Here is a 24,062-nt window from a genome sequence, read left to right as displayed (position 1 = left end):
GCGAGTTTTATAACCTTCCATCAACTCTACTTTATAAAAAATAGAAACCGTCGCAAGGAAGAAGTTTCAGAAAGGTGCTATTTTATACCAATGTCACGAGAGTGTGACAGCGAAACAGCAAAATCGGCCAAATGGTTAACATATGGAAATGACTTGTCATCATTTGCTAACCATATATCTGAGGCTAAACGGCATGGGGCCGTCACAAAGCCAATTTCCCCCCGTAAAAAACGGTCGACTTTCATCTCTCCCCTCACCGCTTCCCATTTAGCCGCCAACCAGCCACGGTAGCGGCGTTTCTGGGACAGACGGGGACAAAAAAAAAAGAAGACTCGTTATGGACCAAAGACCGAATCCTTGGAGGAAGCGTTTCTCCGTGCAGCGACCGGGGGAGAGACACCTCTTTAAAACCAGCGTGATCAGCAGAATAAGAACTGCAGCGGATACCGTCAGCACACTGGTCTAACAACTCAAAGACGCTGCAGACGTGGAAAGTTTTAAGACAGAAACCCAGAGAAAATCCCACGAAAAGAAAAATAATAGGATGTAGACTTTAGGCAGGGTAGTAAACTTTAATAGTATGATGTAGGGGACATAGAACTAAACACAGAATACAAAAACAAGCAATTTTTAAACCACTGTGGCGGCGTCGGCGAAGACTCGTCTGTTCCGTGTCTGATTCAACGTCTTCATCCGTCCTGGAAGTAGGCGTCCAGGTCCTCGGTCATCTCGGCCAGGGCTGGGGGGTCGAGGGGCGGCTTGGCGGCCACGTCCGGAGCCCTCTGCGGGGGCTCGGCCTTCGCCTCCTTGCCCCCGCCGCCAAGCACCCTCTGGCTCTCCAGGAAGTACTGGTTGGGGTGGTTGAGTGAGAAGCCAGAGTCCTCGATCTGCGCGGGGAAACAGACAGAAGAACAACACAAACTAAGTTCAGCCAGGAGGGAGAGGAAACTTCCGTGCGAGGAGGGGGGGGGGATCAGTGGATCAGTGGCTTGGATCTCAGACATGTTCAGACAAACAGAGGAGGGGAGTTCAGCGCTGTTTGTGTTTCCACAGACAAGCCTCTTTCCGTGCTCCTTCATAGGAGGCATGTCTATATATACTTTGAGTCGCTGCAGCAAACAACGGCTGAGCTCGCTCCTCTATATCCGACCGATATTGTCCGGGAATGATGAAATGGGGGTTGATGGTGCTTTAGGAAATCCTAGGAGTGGCACTCGGCTCGTCATGTCTGTGTGCCGTTCTCTGTTCTGTTCCAAGACAAAGCCTGGAGACAAAGCAGTGCCCAACTTTCAGCTTGTGACCTTTATTTTTGTCTTAACAAATAAAAAAGGTATTATTAAGAGTTATTGTATTACTCGTTCATTCGTTTTGTACAAATTACATTCACCGGCATAAGCTAAAGGGCAACAAGGAACAGGCCTTGTAGATTCAAGCACTGCTTCAGCGTAATGGTGAGGAAGCACTAACCTTTCTCAAACAAACACCGCCCAGTACACAATCAATGAACACAAGATAGAAGGGAATTGTACAAGACCATTCATGGTGTTGATGGTCAGATTTATGAGCTGCTATTTGACTAATTCGTTGGAAATGACATACGTAGTACATCTGTCAGCTATGAGTGGGCGAAATGCGCTGCGAGAATAAATGTTTCAAGTCAACTTGGATTTGATTTGTTTTGATTCAAGACTTTTCCCGGCTAATTTCTGACCAATCAGGCATGTCAGGCTGTCAGTCACAGGGGCGTGTTTGTGACACTTCTCAATGGTGGGGAAACGTATGGGAGGAACGGAGCATATGATTCTTTCATAAGATGTCCGGTAAGAGATGCCCTTACGTTGTGCGTCAACTCAAAGTACTTCTGGCAGGCCAGCTGGTAGTGCATTCCCTTCACCAGGTCCAGGATCTGGTTGGAGACAAAAGAAAAGACAAAACCACAAAAACCAACAAGAGAGTAATTCATTAATATGGAATCAGCCTTGTATTCCTTACTTACATATACCAGGGCTCTGACTGCAACCATTTATCATGTGGACGCGAGGTAATTCTTTCCTAGGTCGCAGTGGTGCCATTAAAAAAAACATAATCAATTATTTATTCATTTATGTGTCATAGTGGCAATGAGCCAATATGTACCGTTTTAAAAAAGGGGATGGGCGACGAAGACTTTGTGGAGGCAGTCAGTGGCTCCGGGGATCCACTCTGGGTCTGAGTGCGCCTCCGTGTCGTTGGAGCTTCGTTGTAAAGCGGGTCGCACACCAGCCGAGCCCAGCGACATGATGTGTCGTACAAGGACAACACGGGTCTGGAGATTCGATTTAGGTCCTGTTCTGTGGTTAATAACGTGAGTGGTAGTGGAAGGCGCTGCGATGCACGCCCAGGTTTAGAGCAGTGCCTGGAGGTATAGTGCTGCTTCTGTGTTGTGGCGGCGGTGTGAGTGCTCTATGTGGAAACACGACCCACTCAGGTTTCAATGAGGACACACTGCTTTGATCATAATACGAAAAAAATGGGGTTTGGGCACATTGTGCACAGTGTGACGACTAGCGCTACTCAAGAGCCTGTGAGGAAGTGAACTGTTATGGGTGACAACTATGACAACCTATGTGCAATTAAAACATCTGACAAGATGTTTAGTGTGAGGGAATCTGTTTGAATATGAACAGGACATTTTCACGTCTAATAAAAAGGTGTGCGAGAAAATTTGTTAGGGTGCCACCAAATGAAAAAGTCACCAGTAGAAATTTAAGTGCCTAGGCGATGAGCCCTGAATACAATTCTGTATGTGCAGAGGACTTCAAAAACTCTTTGAATATGAATTGACCATGCAAGTAAAAACATGGTTAACCAGTATCATTTTGTGATAAACCACATCTAAACCCTTGCTTCTTTGGCAAGGGCAGTAACAGAGCGAGTCCATTTCCAAACACCGCTAGTAGATTTCTTAACTCAATCTACCTGCGTGTCGCACCCGACTTGTGATTGAAAATGCATCGGTTGCATGATGAAAGTAGTGTCAACACACACACACACACACACACACAAACACACACACACACACACACAAACACACACACACCTCTGGGGGATTTCATTCCTGCTCAGAGCCAGCGCCAGTCCCAGCCAGCGCCTGGCCTCTGGCCAGCAGTGTGGCGGTGGCTGCTTCACAGAGCCCATGTTATGCTTGTTAATCCGTTCACAGCGAGCGGGTTCACACCAACTTAACTCCCTCGCTCCCAATTTGTCTACCTACTTGCCAGTCTGCAGGCTGAGGGAGTGACGTGGTAAGAGAGGGAGTGAGAGAGAGAGACAGTGCTACGCAGTGGTAGTGCGTTTGGAAGGTGCTACATGACAGAGATTGGGGGGAGGATGCGATTAATTTAATCTGATGGCAGACCTGCCTGCTCGGGCGAAGCTGTGCTCATGAATTAGCGAGATGCCCTCCGTCTCGGGGTTGCGTGACGCCTTTCTTGACTCAGAGGTAAATCAATATTTAAACGCAAACAAACATCTTGTCAGAGAATGATTTATGCTAAATCTGTTCGGGCCAGATGTTTGCCTAGCTGCTCTTCAGAAAAAATAAGGTAAAGAATGCACAGAAGGCAATCCTTAAAGTTGTCAAATCATGAATTATATATTGGGCTTCTTTCCTGACTGTTATCTGCAGTACGTTAAAGCCATGCGGCGGTGTAGATCAGAATAACCCCCGCCTAAAGTACTTCCATGATGTTTGTTAGTTACACAAGACAAAATGGGAAACGCGATGTGTCGCGTGATATGAATCCCAATTAGGGGCACGTGATAAACATGGTACGTTAACATTTATAGAAACAGGAGAGACCATGCCTGCCCTGGCTTCCTGGCTCGAGTTTAAAGGGAGGCAAGATCACAAAAACTCAAACTTGTGATGCAGCACCACGGGAAACGAATCAAACCCACTCAACACACTTGAAGAGATCTCAAAGAAAAGGCCTGACCTTAGGTTGACGCGCAAGGACGCGAGACTGACAGATACAAAGAGATATGGAACCTGACGGCTGGGAGACTCCTACCTGAGCGATGCCGCTGGGAGACACCTTATAGGACTGAAGCTTCTGTTTCAGGAGCTCTGCGTCGCTGTGACGGAACGGACATCCTGGAGGGAGAACATGACAGCCAGTCAGTGACAACGCCAATAGCCATCCGCCGGTTCGAAACCTCGAGGTATCGTCGTGTGCAGGGCTGAACGATAGGTCGAATTCAAACCGACATCTCGATGTGATAGTACGCGATATGCAATAATAAATAAATATACACATATATATATATTTATTTTTTACTGTTACTGACTGGAGATCAGTAAGATTGAAAAAAAAAAATCTTTTACAATTCAATAGTTGAATAAAGATGTTATAATCTCAATTCATGCATCAATTCGTCTAAACACATCGGCCTGGCCTAAAGGAAAGAGCTGTTTATATGTTGACTGCTTCCAATGTTGTGTTGGTCGTACTTAAGAATGATTTATTGCTTCAGAACATAAAAAAAAAGAAAATAATCGCATTACTAAATCGCAATCGCAATATTGGTCGAAATAATTGCAATTCGACTATTTCCCCAAATCATTCAGTCCTAATCGCGTGGGAGCACTGCGACACACCCTCGTATGAGGGGGCACGCTGACCGTACAGCTGAAAGAACAACCCCCCTTTATTTATTTTTTCTAAAGGGGCTGTAGGGGTCATGCAGGTGGTCACGTCATACAGATGCGTCGAAGTTGATTTGTGGCAGGTGGCTGTGGATCGTTAGTGGTAGTGGCTGCACCTGGGGCCTGTAGGACTGCTCAGATGCTGGATTTCCCATAGATTAATAAACATGGACGCCATATTGGGTGTGGCGACGCGTCACTGCGTTTCCGCCATATTGGAGAGGTCAAGACTTGCTTGTAAACGAATACAAGTTAACCGGGAGAGCTGCAGTTCTTTCTGGATAAAAGCACTATAACTCTTACATTTCTCAACCGATTGCAATGATTTGTTTTATAGTATATACTTTAGAATAAATTTACTCCACGTAGTTCATAAACCCTTGATTTAATTTTTAGTTTTTTTCTGTCAATTTGGGAGCCCGATTGAAACAGCGTTATGGAGGGAAAACCCTGCACAGAAACGAAACATCCCAACAGACAACACTTTTTGATTTGGTGTTCACTGGATATGGATTCACTAACAGACGGTTAAGAAAAGAACAAAAAACGTTTCATTCTGTCGTTCACGTCAGGCTCTTCTTCATGTGGCGTTTATCTCATCGATGCTTCAGGGCCGACGTTAACGGCTACAAACGGTCTGTTTACGCTGCGGTCGGTGCACGCCCGCTCACCGTGATGGTCGCCCTGGCTGGGTGCGTTGGACAGGATCACCTTCATGCAGCTGTACGGCGTGTAGTCGGTGCGCTTGCCCTCCTTGCCGTAGTTGTGGCGGATGCTGTAGGCGTACTGTTTGTCGAACTACGGAGGAAAGAACCAGGGAAAGCAAAAGGTTTGAGAAACAATCCTTGTGAACTCCCCGGACTTGGTGGTTGGGGTGAAGACAGGTATTGACATTCGGTGCGTCGGTATGGAAGGGATGTTTCACATAATGAGTCGCATCGCGGGACTTAACAGAGGGTTTGATCCTGGAGCTTTCCCCCACAGCTTTCCCAGACAGCTGATGTTCAATCACTGGGGATGCTCGCAGCTAGTTGTTGCTAGGCTTGGTAGTTCGCACCAGGAGTACTTGTCGGTTAAACTCTCTTTTTTTTCTCTCAATATCAATCGTGGACGCACGCCATGCACTTTCAAATAGAAATATGCAGTTAAGATTAAGACCATGCTTTAATAGGCCTTATTATCCAGCGTTAAACAATGTGTTGGTTCATTCATTTCATAATTTATTTATCTGATTCACAATTCTCCACAGCCCTTTTGTCTTCAGCCCAGTCGGTAACGGATTTGGAACCCGTTTGTTAAAGGACGGCCGGCTGCAACGATTCACATCACAAAATGTTGAATGAACGAATAAAATGGAAAAAGGGGTTTTGTTACAAAAACAATACACAAGAACAAAACCTACACTTTACATTCAGCTCTTACAAAACAAACAATGTTTGATCCGATCACGTCTGATTTCTCAGATTGTAGATTGCTCACTGTTTACATAAATGTATTTGAAATATTGAACGCCTTTGTACTGGCAGTGGCACCATACAATCATTTCGTTTTTCCACAGATTTTAGCACCGTGGTATAGAAAGGATACATAATGTCATTGGAAAAAATAATCCAAAATTTTGCAGCATTTTTAAACCATTAAGTTAAAGGCAAACGATGTGAACGGCAGATACCACATCTTTCCACCTGCACTGGTGGAAACTACTGCTCTGCTAAATTGAAATGGTGCTGCATTTGTTCCATAAGCATTCACGTGTATTTTAAATATACAATCAGCCATTGTTTGATTTCGCAGATGTATTATATTAAGTATGCTATATTACATTAGTCCTTATTATAGTATATAAGGCAAAAATATAAGGATCATTGATTCATTGATGTATACATAAATATATATTGTATAGGATTCGACGATCAGTTGACGATTGGATCTGGCCTGACAAATCAGATTAGACTATGATAATCTTATTCGTGGACACCTAACAAATCGATGAATAAACAAATAAATGAATAAAAGTATACTTTTTCTGATGTATTGGATGAAATGTTGTAAAACACTCCTAGGCCTCGGCCATATTCCTTAAGCCGGACTGGCTGCCTGCTGAAATGGGGACCAGGGACACTGGTGAAGAGGGCTTTCTGGAGTTACATCACACACCCCCCCCACACCCCCAAAAGCTAGGCGATGGCCACTGAGAAATAGGACACAATCAAAGGGGGATTATAAAGGTGTGTGTGTGTGTGTGTGTGTGTGTGTGTGTGTGTGTGTGTGTGTGTGTGTGTGTGTGTGTGTGTGTGTGCGTGTGTGTGTGTGCTTGGGAATAGCCTCTTGGACATGGACTATGGTGTGTCTGATGTGCTACTAAACCCCAATTTCACATCCACCCAATTTTAAAAGGGGTCTTTCAGCACCATCAAAAGACATGTGGTTTACAACCACTTCTGGTCGTCATGGTGAGGGCTTATTAGTACACCGCCTCGTTAAAGGCTCATTAATATCGTTAATAACGTTCTTAAGCTGCGCGGGGCGACCACTGTACTCTACCAGCGGTGCTCTCGGCTAATCTGAGGTTTTTCTTTCTTCGGTGGAAAAATCTTTCTTTGACCTGCGAACAACATTGAACAAATGAGGAGTGACATTTCACCAACAAGGCTGCATAGTACTCTGTCTTGTTTTATCAACAGGGTCTTCCCAAAATAAAAGCTCCATCACGCTTCAATGCCCAATCACTGGCCACATTTACAACAACAACAACACCACCACCACCACCACATAAAACAATGTTCCTTGGCGATTGCTTCTGCACTGCTGGTCATAGGCGTGCCTCTTCATCCAAGAACAATTTGTTTCAATTCAGTGCCCTACGCTCCAGTCTTTTATTTACATCACATGTTGCCCAACGATAATCTATGCTGGTCAAAACACCTTGTAATTGTGTTATATGGTCCACTGGCTATTTCAAATTCCCCGTCTTAACGGGCAACTATGCCATGTGGATTCATGCATTTCACTTTTTTCTGGTGAGCCAGTTAAATTTAATTCCAGAGAGGTAAACCTCCCTGTCTTCGCTCTCTCTACATTGTGCCAATGCAACCACGCTTTTGAATACAAGGTTTCACAAGAGGGCAAAAGGGGCCGGATTGAAACTTCCATCATATGTAAAATTAGCACCAAGCGGACCGGCAATTGGTCTGGATGACAGAGACATCCGTGAAAAGCAGTTAGGGCTTCACAAAACATTGCAAAACACGATGCTCTGTGAGCACATAATGATCCATTCTGAAAGCGCAATGGAGGGAGGAAATCTTAAGTGGGTGACACATTGAGCTTAACACGCAAAACATTCATGAAAGTGGAAGAAAAGTAGTGCTGCTCCTTACGCTAGCGATGCTTGGCATGTCTGTCAACCAATTATTTGATTAGGCTCACACACACACACACACACACACACACACACACACACACACACAGGTGGTCGGACAAGCCATTCATGGAATCATTAACCGTCCTGTTAGAGGTAGAGTAGGCAATTTATATGAGAAGGTATTTTCTTTGAATCCTGAGGGCAATCAATAAATCAAATGCTCTGAAAAAAGAAAATAAATACGGTATCTGGCCATCAAAAGCCTGTAATAAACTCACCCAATCATTTAAGTCGGCCCGCATTAAATATTGGGACTACAGGGTTTTATGTCCATCTACCTATTCACCCGGCCTACTGCGCGCACGTCGACTGTGCACTCAGTGCTTGTCCTTGTAGCGCTTGGCCTTGGGCCTTATTTAAACAAGCCTTGGAACGTCTCCTAGCTGCTGAGGGCAGGACCCGGAGCACACTGCATGAGGAAGCCCGGCGCAGTCGTTTATCGGCTGTTTGCGTGACATCGATTCGGAAGCTAAGGTTTCCGAAATGTCACATTATCGAGTGCGGCCGAGAGCCAGCAGTGCACAGCGATGTGCACAGTGACTCAAACACTGTAAACAATAAGTAACAGCGGTGCGGTTTTAAGTGTCAGCTGTGGCGAAGGCACCTTGCCGATTTACCTCTCCCCTCCCTACCTCGCAGTGAAACATGACGTTGTTAAAGGTTAAGGGCCCGACGCCGGGACAACCTGGAGACGTGAAGGACTTGTGGATTTATGCAACATAAGGCAGTTTGGCATGAGGTCCATAGTGATGGTATTTTGTATTATGCATACGATTAACCTTTAACTAGTATTCACTTAGATTTGATCCAAAGTGCCCTGGAATTGAAAGATGGGTAGTTTAGGAGGAGGGTAAAGTTATGCATGAAGCTCAAGGATGTGTACAGATAGTAGCTGCTGGACCTTAGAGATATCACCCGGCACGAGGATGAACACTCTGACCACTATACTATGGTGCACTATTGGACGTTTAACAAAAATGAAATACAATACATTTTTTCCTTCCAGATTTAGACTTGATAATACACCGTTCTCAAAGTAACCCCTCTTGAAACCAGATCTAAATCCCTTGAACATTTTTTAAATAAAGATCTTAAAGTAGACAACTCAGTAGCATAACAAACATTATATAAAGGCTCTGTATTTTTGCCAAAAGATCTCAGTTGAGGTGAGAGGGAGTGCAGAACAAATCCAAGATGCAGAACGGCAAGGGGTGGGTTCAGATCCAGGTTGGCGTGTGACTGACTTGCTGCAGATTTAAAGAAAAGCCAGCACACGCACTTCATCCAGAGGGCTATAGCCCAACCGTGGCATCGCAGCTGGCCGTTACGTAAACTAGTGGTCAGCCGGTGGAAGGCGTTCATTAACCTCAAACAGGGCGGTGAGGACACAAGCCGCCTGAACCAATGCCAACCAGAGGCCATACGGTAGGCAAACTGGGATTAAAATACACGGGCAGTCCCGAGGAACAGCCTGTCGGACAGGAGAGAACAGAAAGAATGGCTGGAGCTTGTTGATTACATGTACCCCTTCATTTCTAAACCAATGTAGCCTCTGTCTCCCTCTCTCTCTGGGCGAATACAAGCTCTCACTCTCTTCCTTTACCACACTAATACAACCTCTCCGTCTCTCCCTCTAGACTAATACAACCTCTCTCACACTCTCTCTGAAAACTAATGCACCCTCTCTCTCTTTCTCTCTCTCTCTACACTAATACCATTTCCCTCTCGCTACACACACACACCAACACAACCTCTCTTTGTCTCTACACACAAATATAACCCCTCTGTCTCGGTACAGACTAACGCAAACCCTCCCAACCTCTCCTCAGACTAATATAACATGTCTCTTCCCCCAGGCCTCCCTTTTGGCTCCGCTGCTGCTTTCGCTGCCTCTCGCCTTTTTCTGCGCCGTGCCTGTCGCATACTAATGAGCAGTCTTTGTGCAGCCTGCCACAAAGTGCGCCATCCTGACACAACACATACATCATAGAGGGAGAGCAGGGGGGGGGGGGGGAGAGAGAGAGAGAGAGAGAGAGGTGATCTGGTCAGCGGAGTGCTGCTCTATCCTGGGCATGGGTGAAGCAGTGGAGGATGGAGGGAAGAGAGGCGGGCGGGCAGGGGTGGGGTTCTGGACTTTAACTGCTGCCCATCTGTTTCACACCTGGGGAGATGGGGGGGGAGAGGACGTGGGGACTGGGGGAACCAGAAGGCACGTTGTCTCTGGGCGGTAGGGGGGGCTGAGATTAAAACCGCTTCAGCACTGTGCTTTACAAGTGGCCTGAAAAGCCGTCGGAGACCGGCTTGTTCCGCTGTGATGTTGGGAGTGCGGCTGCCAGCCATTCCATATTGGGACTGTTAAAACAGTGATAGAGGTTTAATGAAAAAGGCTTCATCACAAAAAGGGCTACATGATGACCGTCTCAAAGGACGAGGAGGGGACGATAACTCCCGTGGACCGATTCGCTTTTCGTTTTCATTTACCCAGTGCTACACCGTAACACAGAGGTCACGGGTAGGATTCAACACCATTTGAGCTGCAGGTTTGTTCTTTTCTCGGCTTGTGCACACAAATCCAAAGCACCGAAAGTCTCGGGCTACAACATCATATCACGCATCGCCAAAACCGCCTCATAATCCCCCGTCACCCTGCATGCAACACACTCACAGACACACAGACAGATACACACACACACACACACACACTACCTTGTCCGTGTCCACTTTGCTCTTGGTGAACTCGGACCTCCAGAACTGCAGGGCCTGCTCCAGGGTGAGGCCGATGCCTTTGAGGAAGAGGCCGTATTGCATGCGGCCGCCGTGCCGGAGGTGGTGGTTCTCCCTCAGGGCCTGATGAAGACCTCTCATGCAGAGCGGGAAGGACTTCCCTGACAGCTGGAGGTGGGGCGGGGGGGGGGGAGACGTTAGGTTGGACCACAACATGCCTGGTAGATGACCCCCACGTAGGTGTCCACATACAAAAACTATTTCCCAAATTACATTGTATGCGAATTTAAAGTTAATTAAATTCAACAAAAACTTTATCGGAACGTATACAAGTCAGAAGGATTCCCCACGACAATACAGGATCGTAGCTACAGCGCATGGCCGCATGTCTTTGCTCATCAGCCATCGAAGCGGCAGTCGATTTCTTGGCGACATATATGAAGACGGACAGGTGGTGTCCGCTGTGTGTTGTGGAACAGTGGACACAGGGCATTGTTCATTACACGACTCCAGTTGAATTGATAAATAACGTGGTGGAGGCCAGACCCCAGCGTCAAGACTTCCCATGGCCACGGCTTGTTTTTTCGAGTGCTCTCACCGGGTCGATTTGCTCCAGGGAGATCTTCCCCATGTTCTTCTGGATACTGTAATCCTGTCCAACGTAAGCGTGACTGAGAGAGAAAACAGGCAAGATACATCACAAGAAAATACAGTCAGACTGGAGAGCACCACAGCGAAGCCCTAGGGAGGCACTGCCAAAAGGACACGTAAAGAAATGCAATTATGGAGTATGATGGATTTTGTGACCGAGACTAGGTATGTTGATCTAACCAGGCAGTGGTAAATGCATTCGTTTTGCACCAAACATAGCATGTTCTTTCCTTGAAACTCAGTCTGCGTCTCTCCGGTTCCACCGAACGAGATCTCATCACATCACACCGTGCCGCCCTATGTTCCTACTTGTCGTGTAATTTGTTTTGCTGGCAGATGCTCGAAGCGGAAACCTATTTCGATCAGACACCGACCGCACACGACGTGGAGACCCTTGCAAAAAAAGGATAATTGTGCCAACAGCTCTTGATTGTAGCAACACCATTTCTCATATGGAGAAATCCCCGGTGTGGCGCTACTGTGGCCGTTTCTTTTGTCCATGCTTTACACGACGGCGGGCGTTGACCTTTTAAACGGTGGGCTCACCCTTTATACTGGGGAACATCACAAATGACCTTTGGGTGTGCGGCAGCCTCTTCCCTGTGGTTTCATTCTCATTATCTTCATCAAACGCAGCCCTTAAACAACAGCCCTGAAAGCCAGTGTTTTCTGGGCTGTCTTTGGTGCGTGAGAAACAACACTAGGAAAGCCGCTTTGGTATGGAGATAATTTCTCTTGTGTTCTTTAAAGAATTTCACACATTCAATTGTTATGCGTGAACACAGGAAATCAAACGGCTTGGAACGTGTTGGCAGGGGCTGACATTTTCAAACCAGCTGGGAACCAAATCGACTGAAGTATAATCTTTAAAAAAAAATATATATATATATACATACATACATACCAGAGTTTCCTTTGTCCGGTAAATACCGGAGGACCGAAAATTCTAAATGTCTCCGGTCAGAATGACCAATGGAAATAATTCTCTCTGCACAATTTGAATTGTGTTTAAATATGCTACAGTGGTCATTTGTTTAAACAATGAGGGTTTTGATTAACCCGATATTTCCCACCACTATCCTCGAGCCGGGTCGGGTCGGGCCTTTGATCGAGCGTTTGTGTTTTTTAGTCATTGCTTTATTGGCCTAATCTGAGGAGAAATCTATGCCATGAACAGAAATATTGTAGGCCTTTATTACACGGGCCTTCTCAATGCCGTGGAGCGCTCCGTTCAACGTCTTTGGCGGACTATTTCACTGCTGATCAACATTACGAATGCTGGTAACGAATAAATTGTAAAAAGACACACCATGTGAAGTTATTTTTTCGTTTTGGCAAGTAGCCGTGTAATAAGTGGGATAATGTATAGAACGTCGCCGGTCATTATCGAAAATAAGCCCCTTCAGGGCGAAGCAAGACACCTCCGCTGCGCATCAGTGTCCTGTTCGCCCTCTCTGGGCTTATTTTCCCGATAATGACCGGCGTTCTATACATTATTCCTTACATATATATTTAGCAGAGTAGGCCGCAGTAAAAAATGTGTACAAAGTTTGAAAATGTCGGGTTGAAATCGGGCTCAGGCTCATAATTAGTTAATGTTTGTAGCGGAAACACTGATACATACATATACACACACACAGACAGACACACACGCATGCATGCATACATAAATACATACATACATACGATAAGGTTAAAAGGAAAAGACACCAAAGCATTAAAAATAAATGTTGTAGATATAATCTATAAATCATTAATGGCAATTAATGCAAGCACAGGAATTCAAACAGCCTTACTTGCACCAAATTAAAGCGCACCGTTTTCATTCCTACTACTACTGTTTGCGTAACAATGCTGTACATCAAGATGAGCAGGAAAAAAAACAAAACTGAGAACTGTATCAAATGGGAAATCGTCAGTAGGAGAAACGACAAGTCAATGCTCTTGTATGAAGATGATTAATACCTGAGGTGGCTGAGAAGAGGTTGTAGCCGCTCGTCAGAAAGCACGGTCGGCAGAGAACGGGCTGTCAACTACACAGAGAGAGACAGAGAGAGACCGAGAGAGACAGAGACAGAGACAGAGAGAGAGACAGAGAGACAGAGACAGAGAGAGAGATAGACAGAGAGAGAGACAGAAAGACAGAGAGAGATACAGAGAGAGAGACAGAGAAAGACAGAGAGAGAGACAGAGAGACAGAGAGAGATACAGAGAGAGAGACAGAGGACAAGGAGGCACAGTGAGAGAATGGGATGACATCTGAATTGATTTAAACTTGAGTGACCACTTTTCGTTTAGAATGACAAGTGTGAATTAGAGTGTCACAATACAAAAGCATACGTCAAAAAACAAGACCACAAACGCTCCGGAGAAAGTAGCCAGTGGCTTTTTTCAAGTCAGTTATTGTAGATGGCCAACATTTGTATTCTTCAACTGAAGTTTGGGGTGTTGTCCAAATAACATTGTTAACACAAACGGAGCCACATACAAACAAAATGTACAATTATGTTTACATTCTCAAAAAATAATTGAGTTTAGCAGTTTAGCAACCACAATTTGGGGGGATATGCGAAATTGGATGCTGCATACAAAAGGGAAAGCGTTGATAAGAAAAACAAACGGACGGAATTGATCTGGAATAAAGATGAATGCTTCATTAAGCACACTGATTTGCATTATGAAGGCAATCAGCAACAATGCATAAATCAAGACTTGGCTGCCATATTTCTGTCGGTTCAAATTAAAATGACCACGGCGAGCAACGTGGCCGTGCTGAGCAGCAGCTTACCATCGCATGCTCCCTAACGACCCCCTCGCTCTCCTCCTCCACGCAATCTTTCATTGGGAACAGTGGGAACAGCAGGAACAGTGGGAGAGAACGCACATCAAGCCCATTAACAACAACCAGGCCATCGGCGAATACAAGCCCGGCCACCACAACATGCCTCCGGTCTCGCTATTTATGCCCTACGTGACTACAAGGAGATGGGAAATGGATTGTTGTAGTTGACGCATGAAAAAAACCCTTGACATCCTCCTCACTCCCACCCGCCCACCCTCATTTTAAACCAAGTTGAACCGAGTGGGAGTGTGTGATGTCAATGTGCCAACTTCATTACCACTGCAATGGCTCCCCGCTTGGCTACGGGAGGGCCCCCATAATAACATTGGACAGTCCGACCCGCGCCTCCAGTACCCCTTCATATTGGACAGGTTTACTTTTGTGGCTGCACATTGGGGAGGAAAAAGTGATTTAGCTGCACCTGCCGATGGTATATATAAATATGTGAGTGAGTGTTAGACACACACACACACACACACACACACACACACACACACACACACACACACACACACACACACACACACACACACACACACACACACACACACACACACACACACACACACACGTGAGCAAGAGATGAAAGAGAGAGGTGGAGAGGGAGGCTAGTGAATACAGAGTGGCAAATCCCTATCAATAGTTGGGGGTGAAGGAGCGATGAAATAGTATTTTATGGTTTTCCCCCCCCCGAGCTGTGTCTTAGCCGGGAGGATGTAAGCAAACCCTGGCAGGAAACAACCCCATTGGGGAGGAAATGATATGAGTCTCATATAAAAAATATATAAAAATAATGGCCCTGTAGAAATCGGTTGCAGGAGTAAGGCAATAACACAGCGGGGGTTAGGGTCAGGGTCAGTGGTCATGTTCAGTTTGGTTATTGCAAATGTGCAGCAGTGTCCTCACGGTATTGGACAACGTTTTGGAGTATAGCATCGACTAAATGGTAAACGTGAAACCTCGATTTCTGTTCAACGAATTGACAAACCTTTCTAAAAAACGGTTATTATACCTCATCTACCTATGCATAGCTACCGTGTGTACATTTTGTAGGAACATATTTAATGTCATCCTTCTTAGAGCATGACTGCAATTTATGGCAACGTGAAAAAAAGGGGATGGGTATTAACACTTTCTGAATGCACACTGCATATTCAGAAAATGCCAGAGAATATCCAGTTACATATGTTGTGCACCCTTAAAAATGACTTTCATTCACAACAAGGGAGTTTCAAGCTGTGTAATCGCTGGCACAGATATGGGCTGTCCTTGGTGGCCAGTCAAAATCATTTGCTTCCTGGCCAAAAAAAAACCTCAGAGAAACCTTTGAAGGCAAGGAACAAAGTGTTTTTTAAATGCTGATTGGTTGGAAACACCAGCTCTCTTATTAGCATAACAGCCTATTTTTTTTCCCATTTTCCCTACAAAACATTGGTGTCTCGCTTCCAGATATTATCACTATGGCCAATGCAACAATTTACATAAAACATTGCAGACCTAATTGAAATCATATCAAAGTTAGACGTCAACAGTGAAAAAGAAAACCGTGAAATGTCAAAATGTAATGCCAAATGCATATCACGTGGACATTTAGTGAATGCATTCACAATGTCCTTTCGATTTCAACTAAATAAAAAAATAAAAACCATAATGGCAGGTTCCAAGATTGAGCACATTTAGCACACGTTCACAAAAAGTGGTTTGCTGTTCAAGCATTATCCGTTGTCAAATTTCTACAAGGTTTCTGACAGGGTCATACTCAAAAGGTGCTTTTTTAATTGACTTTAAATAAAAGCTTTTGTGGGGTTTCTTTTCACACGAGCCATGTGTTCAATGTTGGGAGTGTCCGTGGCACTCTTGATTGACATCAGCCTAGCCATACCTCCTTCAAATAAAGTTACATTGTCATCTTCCTCAACCAGTTGTTTGGTCTCGTTGGCAAATCCAGATAAAAATCCCGCCCAGATTTCATGCATTTTTAATCCCGTTGCGATTTTAACCTTTTCTTAATCACAACGGTTTGTGTACTGAAGCAATTAACTTAGACCTGTTTAAATACTTGATGACATGTTTAATGACGGCGCAGTGGACGAGATACGCAGGTGTACGCCTTATACCCAAACTACGAACGCTCCCTGATTTCCGTATGCCCACTCAAAAATGTGCAATGAAACATACATAGTTTTGTGACAGAACTTTCCCTCGAGCAATTTCTTTAAACAAATACCGGGTCGGGAGAGGTGCGGCACACAGAACAAACGTTGCTGAACATGCAGAGGTGAACAGGGCAGCGCGTAATGTGTGTGCGAGTGAGTGGGTGGCAGAGCGGGTAAGATCCAGAGAGTGACGGAGAATGCGAGCGGAGCTGAGGAAAAGGTTAGCAGTTATGTTGTCAATCTGGCAACGTTTACAGGCCATCAGTAAAATTACTGGTAAGATCTTGGCAGACTGGCGCCTGTGAGAATATATCTTGGCTCGTAAAAGCATAGGACTACAGACCAGGCTACATGTATGGAACAGGTGACCGACTACAAACATGGTCATGGGTCACATGGACTATTCTCTGTCAATCATTTCATACTATTTACCCCAACCAGTGCTATTGCCTCGATTTTGTGGTACATACATCATGGATGTCCATTTGCAGCCATTTTTGCATACCGTATACATTTATTTTAGGATTATATGTCAAACGCTCCCTGTGCAATGATTTGTGTGATATTTTTTATTTGGAACAATATTGTTGGAATAATTACATTTATTTTTGCATACCTTTATATGCTTTGCAGGGGGCTTTATTCGATTATACACACACTACAATAAACCAGACACATCCCTGGTCTACATGATAAGTATTATTGTGTGTTCACTGAAGTAGTTCAGGAATTAAGTCAATTTTATTCATGACAGTTATTAAGGAAAACAATATATGATTGTTCGGCATAAGAAGATAAAACATTCTAGTGAAAGGACAACAGCAAACAATTAAAAGTTTTTGTTCAGCCTCCCGCCTCATTTCCTTTGCTTGCATGTTTAAAGAAACAGAATAAACCTCAAAATCCATCAGATGGAAGTCAACCCACGACTGGGCTAACTATGCTAAAGGCATTGTGGAACCCAATAGCAGCTATGCCTGTCGGAGAACTCTAACTCAAAATGATGACACATCCACGCAAACCAAACAAAAACTGCAAGAGAGAACCAATCCTAACAAGCACCACCCTTCAGGCCTTCTTTTGGATGACATAACATGTTTGGGAGCAAGGTTGTTGTCCTGCATTTCAATGCGCAGCCACTCAGGGCACCCATTCGGCAGAGGAAAAGCGTTGCTTCCACTTTTGTCTGCCTCTGTGGACACGTTTTACCGCAACAAAGCTGAAACCAAAAACTTGTATCGCTATTATTTGTGTCTGGCTCTTCGCTGACCTTCGGGAGACTTTTAGTAACCGTCAAAAGGATTGTTATTCACTTTTAATGGGAAAAACTGCTCGAAACCGTGGCTATGAGCAAGCCCACTAATGTATTGATCACTGGGAATGAAAAACATATCCAAGTGCTGAAATGAATGTGACAAACTTTAAAGGCCTTCAAATGATGGGCAAAAGCACTGCACGATAAGACGAATCAGCATATTCGGCTTCCGAAGGCGGACTTGATGCAATTTTCCTACATTCACTTTAAGGGGTCCGACCTGCATCCAATTTGCACCATGAGCGGTATATGCAATCCTACCAACACAAGTGTGAAAAATACATTACCGTCTGGCTTGTGTGTTTGGACACCATGACACAAATTGCTCGATAAAAATTGCTTTACATTACATTACATCACATCTTCCCACAGTGTTCTGACGTTCTAATAACGAGGGGGTTTGAGAGGTTTCTGCCACAACGTCAATACGAGGCGAACCGCCACTTTAGGTTCAGCGCCTTCAATGCACGGTCGGCTGTCCACTTACCGCCAGCGCTTTGGACAGCTGTGTGCGGAAGTCGTTGAGCACGGTGATGACGATGTCCTGGTGGGGGATGTACACATAGCCCGCCTTCAGGTACACCTTCCTGTTCCTCACCAGATCCAGGGCGTCTTGGAAAGGAACCTACGACACCCGACCGACGACAACAGCGAGCGTTTGAGAACAAGTAGGGTGGGGGAAACAAATGGATGGAGCCGAGTGTCGTGATATTTCAAGTGTTTCGTATTGTATGGATACGCCGATGCCAAGTATCTATTAAAAATATGTGGAACATTTTACAATAATTCTTGTCATATTTGAGCATGTATAATTTTTTTGTTGCAAATACCTCGGTAATTGTTAAAAGCCCTAATTGTTGGTTGCCTAAGACATAACTGTCCGCTGAATAAATGTAATGTACATGTATATAGATGTAATGCAAGAATACAACAATTTTACTTTTTGGTACTAGAAAGGTGAGGTCAGGGGAGCTGGTTTTGTGGAAAGCACAACAGTTGAATTCTAACAAGAAAATAAACCACTGAATAAAGTTCACGACTGTTATTAGGAGCTTTGCCAAAGTAATACAAAAGCCGAGATGGTCTGCAGAACACCCGCTTTTCAAGTTTCGGCAAACAGTTTTTATATCGTCGCTGCTCTGATTCCACCCATAAGCTCCGAACCAGGGTTGTTAACAAACAATGCCCTAAAATGGCCTCACCACCAACCAACCGTCATGTTCGGTATTCTGGGATTTGAGCCATGTATCATCATCATCTCTAACTTATCAACGTCCTCGTCTGAACATTCTCTACCTTTGTTGTCTTACCTTGCGTCACCTTGGTTCCCAGGCCTGAATAATAGCACACACTGGGTTAGAACAGAAGGTCTAGAACATCGGATAACTATCTAAGAGTAAAGAGTCTCTTCGGAAGACTGTATTTTCCGATGCTTTTCTCATTCATATCGCATACAAGCTAAGGTAATATTTATAATCGAAAAGAACAAGTAAAAGCCACACCGGTCATAACAAATATGGAGAACCAGAGAAAGAAATTAGGAAATGTGCCGTCCACATATAAATCTAAAGCCTGGACTTTTTTTGGAATAAATGGTGATAGAAAAGACTCTATTATAAGATTTTCAGGTAATGATGTGTCACAAGGTATCCTGATCAAATCTTATCGTGACCCATCTATCGTAATACACGTCATATTGTGAGGTCCTCTGCAAAACACAGCCCTAAGTAGAAGGCTTAAAAAGTTGCATCTATCCGGCAGCGAGGAAAGGTAAAATAAATAATGGAAAACTTAATTAAATGTCTATATGTATTATTCAAGCTCTTCAGCGGATTCTCCAAGGTTGTCCATGAAGATATTGAAATTTCTCCATCACTGAAGGGTTACTTAGGATTCAAAAGCTCTCTAAATGAGGGACTTAGCAGACCACGATTGCTTTAATGTCTCCGCACTTCATGCAGAGATTTCACATGAATCCATGTTCACACCAAAGGCAGGAGGAAAATGTGGCAAAAAAGGTTATCGATAAGAGTTTAGCTGTAATAAATGGGTCAGAATAAAATGTGAACCAGTCCCAGTTTGATTCAATTTTTAATTCTAAGCAGGAAGGACATTGGGTAATTCTTATAAATGCAAAGCCCCAGCTTTCAATTAATACTGCAACGGAGCCAACTTTGCATTTCATGGTATGGACTGGCTGTGACGTAAGGGTTCTGAGGAAGATTGCTTTTACAACTCAGTGATCACATGCAGTGGATTATCTTGAATAAACTAAGCCCTTGTTCATAATCACCAACAAAATCATGGATGATCTTGGAAAGCAACGCTCCAAACAGAAAATGAAAGTTGGAATAGAAACGTCATGTTATTTTATCCAAAATGACATGTCTACCTTGTTAGCTTATTTCCACAGTCAAATGATTCACCTATAGAGCAAAACCCACCAACCGGCTTGTGTATTATTCATGACCCATTCACATAGCTCCTCTACAGCTGATTTTTTAGTGTGAACATCTCAAATCCATAACAGCCATGTTTCCACTCAGCCCCATAAATAAACACAACGTCTGCAGCGGGCGAGCACATAGCGGACAGCTCGGGCTGTCACTTCAACACAAACCAATAAAATCCAGTACGGATCCCAAATCACATTGCTCCTACCTCCTACCGGCTACGTGTCACATTACGGAAGCGAGATACGCTGTGAATGGCATTTTCTGTGTCGTGTTTAATGCTGCATTTCTGTAAATCACGAGGCAGAGAGCGTTTAAGGAAACAGGATGACTCACTTTGTAGTAGTCCTGGTTCTCCACTTTGCAGCCACTGACGGCGTAGCTGGAGCTGATCAGTTTGTCAGACAAGGCCATTTTCTCTTCCAGGCCAACCTGAAGAATTGTATTGACAGAGATAAACACAAGAGTACAAGAAGTGGATACTTTGAATGTTTAAAAAAAGCACAGACGGATTAGATCCATTTAAAAAAATGAAACGAAATTCTTTGACAATGTTGGAACATAAGCGCAATACAAGATGGTACTAGTTTGTATTATTCAAATTGGAAGGTAACGAAAGAACGGATATGATTAATTAGGAGATAAATGCATTGCATCAAATAAATGTTCAAACTAGGATATTAAACTACACTGAATGTCAATATCCCCAATGATAATAACAAACTCTACATGCCCACTGTACAACCATTGGAGCATCATTTCACTATCTCAGGCTGTGGTACACTACAGGCCTTTTATAATTGCTGCTACTCAAAAGGCAGTAATAAACCCAAGCCTTTCAGCCTGTTATCACTAATCCTGAGGCACAAGAAAAGGTCAGAGCAAAACAAAGGGTTTAGTTGAATTAGCTTGAATAACGAATGATGTTTTTTATTCTGCTAATAACAGCCGATGCCAACATGCAACCATTATGTAGAGGCGATGTATTGAGGTCTTAGATCAGTAGGAGGGCCGGTTAGGCCAGTGGCTCATCTCTGAAAGGTTCTGCTTCAATCCCACATGTCCCCGCATCGGCGTTGAGCAAGACCCCTTAACCTCCCTGGTCCTTAATGACCCGTCTCTCATGCTCTCGTCTCCCGACTAAAATAGTAACAAATGTCAAATTAAAACATTTTCTGTTCATCTTCACCTCTGATATTGTCATGATCTTTTGTTAAGGGATAAAGATAAAATTTTAAGGGAAAATGCATAGGGGCAGAGGCACATAGCATAGTACCATGATCAACAGCGCCATCTAGTGGAATGTTTGAGATATAGGCAAGATTGTTGAGCGGTTCTTTGAAACGTTTTTTTGCCATATGATTCATTTCATGTGACATTCCAATTGGCCTGGAGGAACCCATGTAGTTTCATTCTGTATTCATTATGCTACCTGGACTAGTAATGCGTTTGACCAATGGTCGGAAAGTGGTTATTCTACATATTTGCTGAAACTCATGTTTAACAAATCCATTATCGTAGTTCAGGTTGTCAACTAACATTGGATTTAGACGAACACCATACCCCGAGAGATGATGTCTCTGTGATGATTACCTGTCCTGAATTCCCAGCCACACCCACTACACTTTTGAACAATTGAGCACAGCAAGTCATTTATGGAGCCTCACATCAAAATGTAGCATTTCTAATACGTTCTCAATAAGGCGTTGTACAGGCCTTACCGTCTCATAATGCAGGTTATTGTGTTGCAAAAAAGAACTTTTTTGGGCTTGAGTCAGGTAGTTGAAACGGTATCGGAAAAGGTCCACTTCCTGCTGAATGAACCACCTCCTGAGATCCTCCCTTTAGGGCAACATGGACAACAAAACAGACATTAGAAAATACAACATCAAGGTAAACATGTTGTAAAACGCATCTAAATAAGGGGCATTCAAATAAGGTTGCATTGTGGAGAAGACCTACGTCTGGCAGTATGCGAGTCTGAGGATGAAGTGGGAAATGTGGTCTTTTCTTCGTTTCTCATACTCATTAGGGCCGACCTTGTCTTCCTCCTTCTGCCAAATCACAATCAAGAAAAATAATGAGCCACATCACCTTATATCAGAACAACACCTATTCCGGGGAAAAGGCTGTCCAAATGGTTTGAAGTAAGCTCCAGCACAATACTTACAACTTCGGCTTTGTATGGAAAGTGTAGGTTTGAAAACTCCTTATCGAGCTTATTCTTGTAAAGCTCCGATCCCTTCACTTGACTCACTCCCAAGTTCTCAACCGTTTTCAACACTGGAATGTAAACACATATAATTGCAATAATCAGTAACAATTTTGATGGATTCTTCAGCTATATTTAAGGAGGATCCTTTGATACAACAATCACAAGAGTAACAGGTAAGTCTTACGTTTCAGTCTGTCCACAGCAAACGTCTCAAACTCTGTGAGCGATATGTTTTCAAGAGGGGGCTGTCCATAGAACTGCAGACAATGTCCATAGAGCTCCGTCTTTGGGTTGCCAATCAGCCTCCGTTTTCTCCCAGTAAACTGCATGGTTCCTGGTGGCGAGTCAACACGAACAATTTACCATGACAAGATCAGAAGGTTGACATGGTGAACGGTCGTCATCTAAATGATATCGAAACCCTAGCCGAAAGAGCCTAATTAAACTCCTTCCATGGAGTACCCTATTCATGAAAATACAATTATCTGATTGTATTAAATGGTGATAAACGCCCCAATATTGCACCTCTATGGACAGCTTGGGTCAAACTCTTTGTATCAGCATGCCTTTGGTTTAACATAAATCAATGTTTGTCTTTGTAGTGGCATCTTTCTGTGTGTTCACAAGTATTTTACGCTTCAGATCAACTACTTGATCAAGGTTTGCAAACGCAGATTTTTGTGAGAGCAAAGGGATGCTGCTACAAAGAGGATGAGTCGAAGCTGTCCGTAGAGGGTGCAATACTGTTGAGTGTATCATCATTAAATTAAATCAGATGAGGATTATATTTTCATGATTAGGGCAGTGCTGGAGGGAAGTCAGTCTCAATAGGTCGGAACATCCTCTTTTTTTTGCGGGTAACTGAATTCCCATTGGTTGGGTCACATCTGTGTCACTTCCAAAAAATGACTTCTGCACCAATTGTACTTCAATGGAAGGAAAACATACAGGTACTCTTACGTAGGAATGAGTATATGCATTGCCCTTGGTGCTGACGAAGTAGCACATGCCATCAACACAACGTTCTAACACCGCCTCGTTCATATCCTAACTTCGTATGCCAGCCTGTTCTTAGAGGAAGATAAAGTGTGTTTTTTGATGGACTGCTATCCTATGTAGCAGAACGCAACACACGCCCGGTAACTCTCAACCTGCTAATCAGGCTAGCTACGCTTTCAACTTCTGGTGACGCTTAAGCCATAGAGGCGAAAGCAATTCCTCCTTCCAGAATTGTACTATACACAATCCGTCCACATGCTACTACCAGTAGAACTAAAGTAGAATGCAATAAAGCTGTCATTACCAACTTAAAGTCGAGTCGGTCTTCACTGTCAAACCCCGCCAAACGGCACTGTCTGTGTTGTTCCTCGAGCGCGGGTAAACGGTGACGTCGTTGGCAGCCTGCAGAAGGAACCAATCAGGCAGAAACATTACTATGCGTCATGTCCGGTTACACTTTATAAAAGTTTATTTTGCTGCATGAACGGTCACCTTTGAATATTATGGACTCTTGAAAAAAAAACACACACTACGACTTATAATTTCATATCTAAAGTTCACACATCTAAGCCGACCATCATTTTTACTGGCTTTTG

The 24,062-nt window shown here is 44.0% G+C and overlaps 1 protein-coding gene across 1 annotated transcript; it reads right to left on the bottom strand.

Moving 5' to 3' along the window:
- Positions 1 to 564: 564 nt before the first annotated feature.
- On the bottom strand, positions 565 to 23,844 carry prim2 (DNA primase subunit 2). Its single transcript, XM_079758536.1, has 14 exons — positions 23,771 to 23,844; positions 22,652 to 22,801; positions 22,423 to 22,535; positions 22,215 to 22,306; positions 21,974 to 22,094; positions 20,589 to 20,684; positions 18,287 to 18,424; positions 13,452 to 13,519; positions 11,434 to 11,506; positions 10,818 to 11,003; positions 5,359 to 5,485; positions 4,053 to 4,135; positions 1,838 to 1,906; positions 565 to 887 (listed from the first exon to the last, which is right to left on the bottom strand). The coding sequence occupies exons 2-14, from the start codon at positions 22,794 to 22,796 to the stop codon at positions 690 to 692; spliced, it is 1,509 nt and encodes a 502-aa protein (XP_079614662.1). The 5' UTR covers positions 22,797 to 22,801; positions 23,771 to 23,844; the 3' UTR covers positions 565 to 689.
- Positions 23,845 to 24,062: the final 218 nt, after the last annotated feature.

The sequence above is a fragment of the Pollachius pollachius genome (assembly GCF_949987615.1).
Source record: "Pollachius pollachius genome assembly, chromosome: 2".
Lineage (NCBI taxonomy): Eukaryota > Metazoa > Chordata > Actinopteri > Gadiformes > Gadidae > Pollachius > Pollachius pollachius.
The sequence above is the reverse complement of the archived record's forward strand: the minus strand, read 5'-3'. Positions and strand labels throughout refer to the sequence as shown.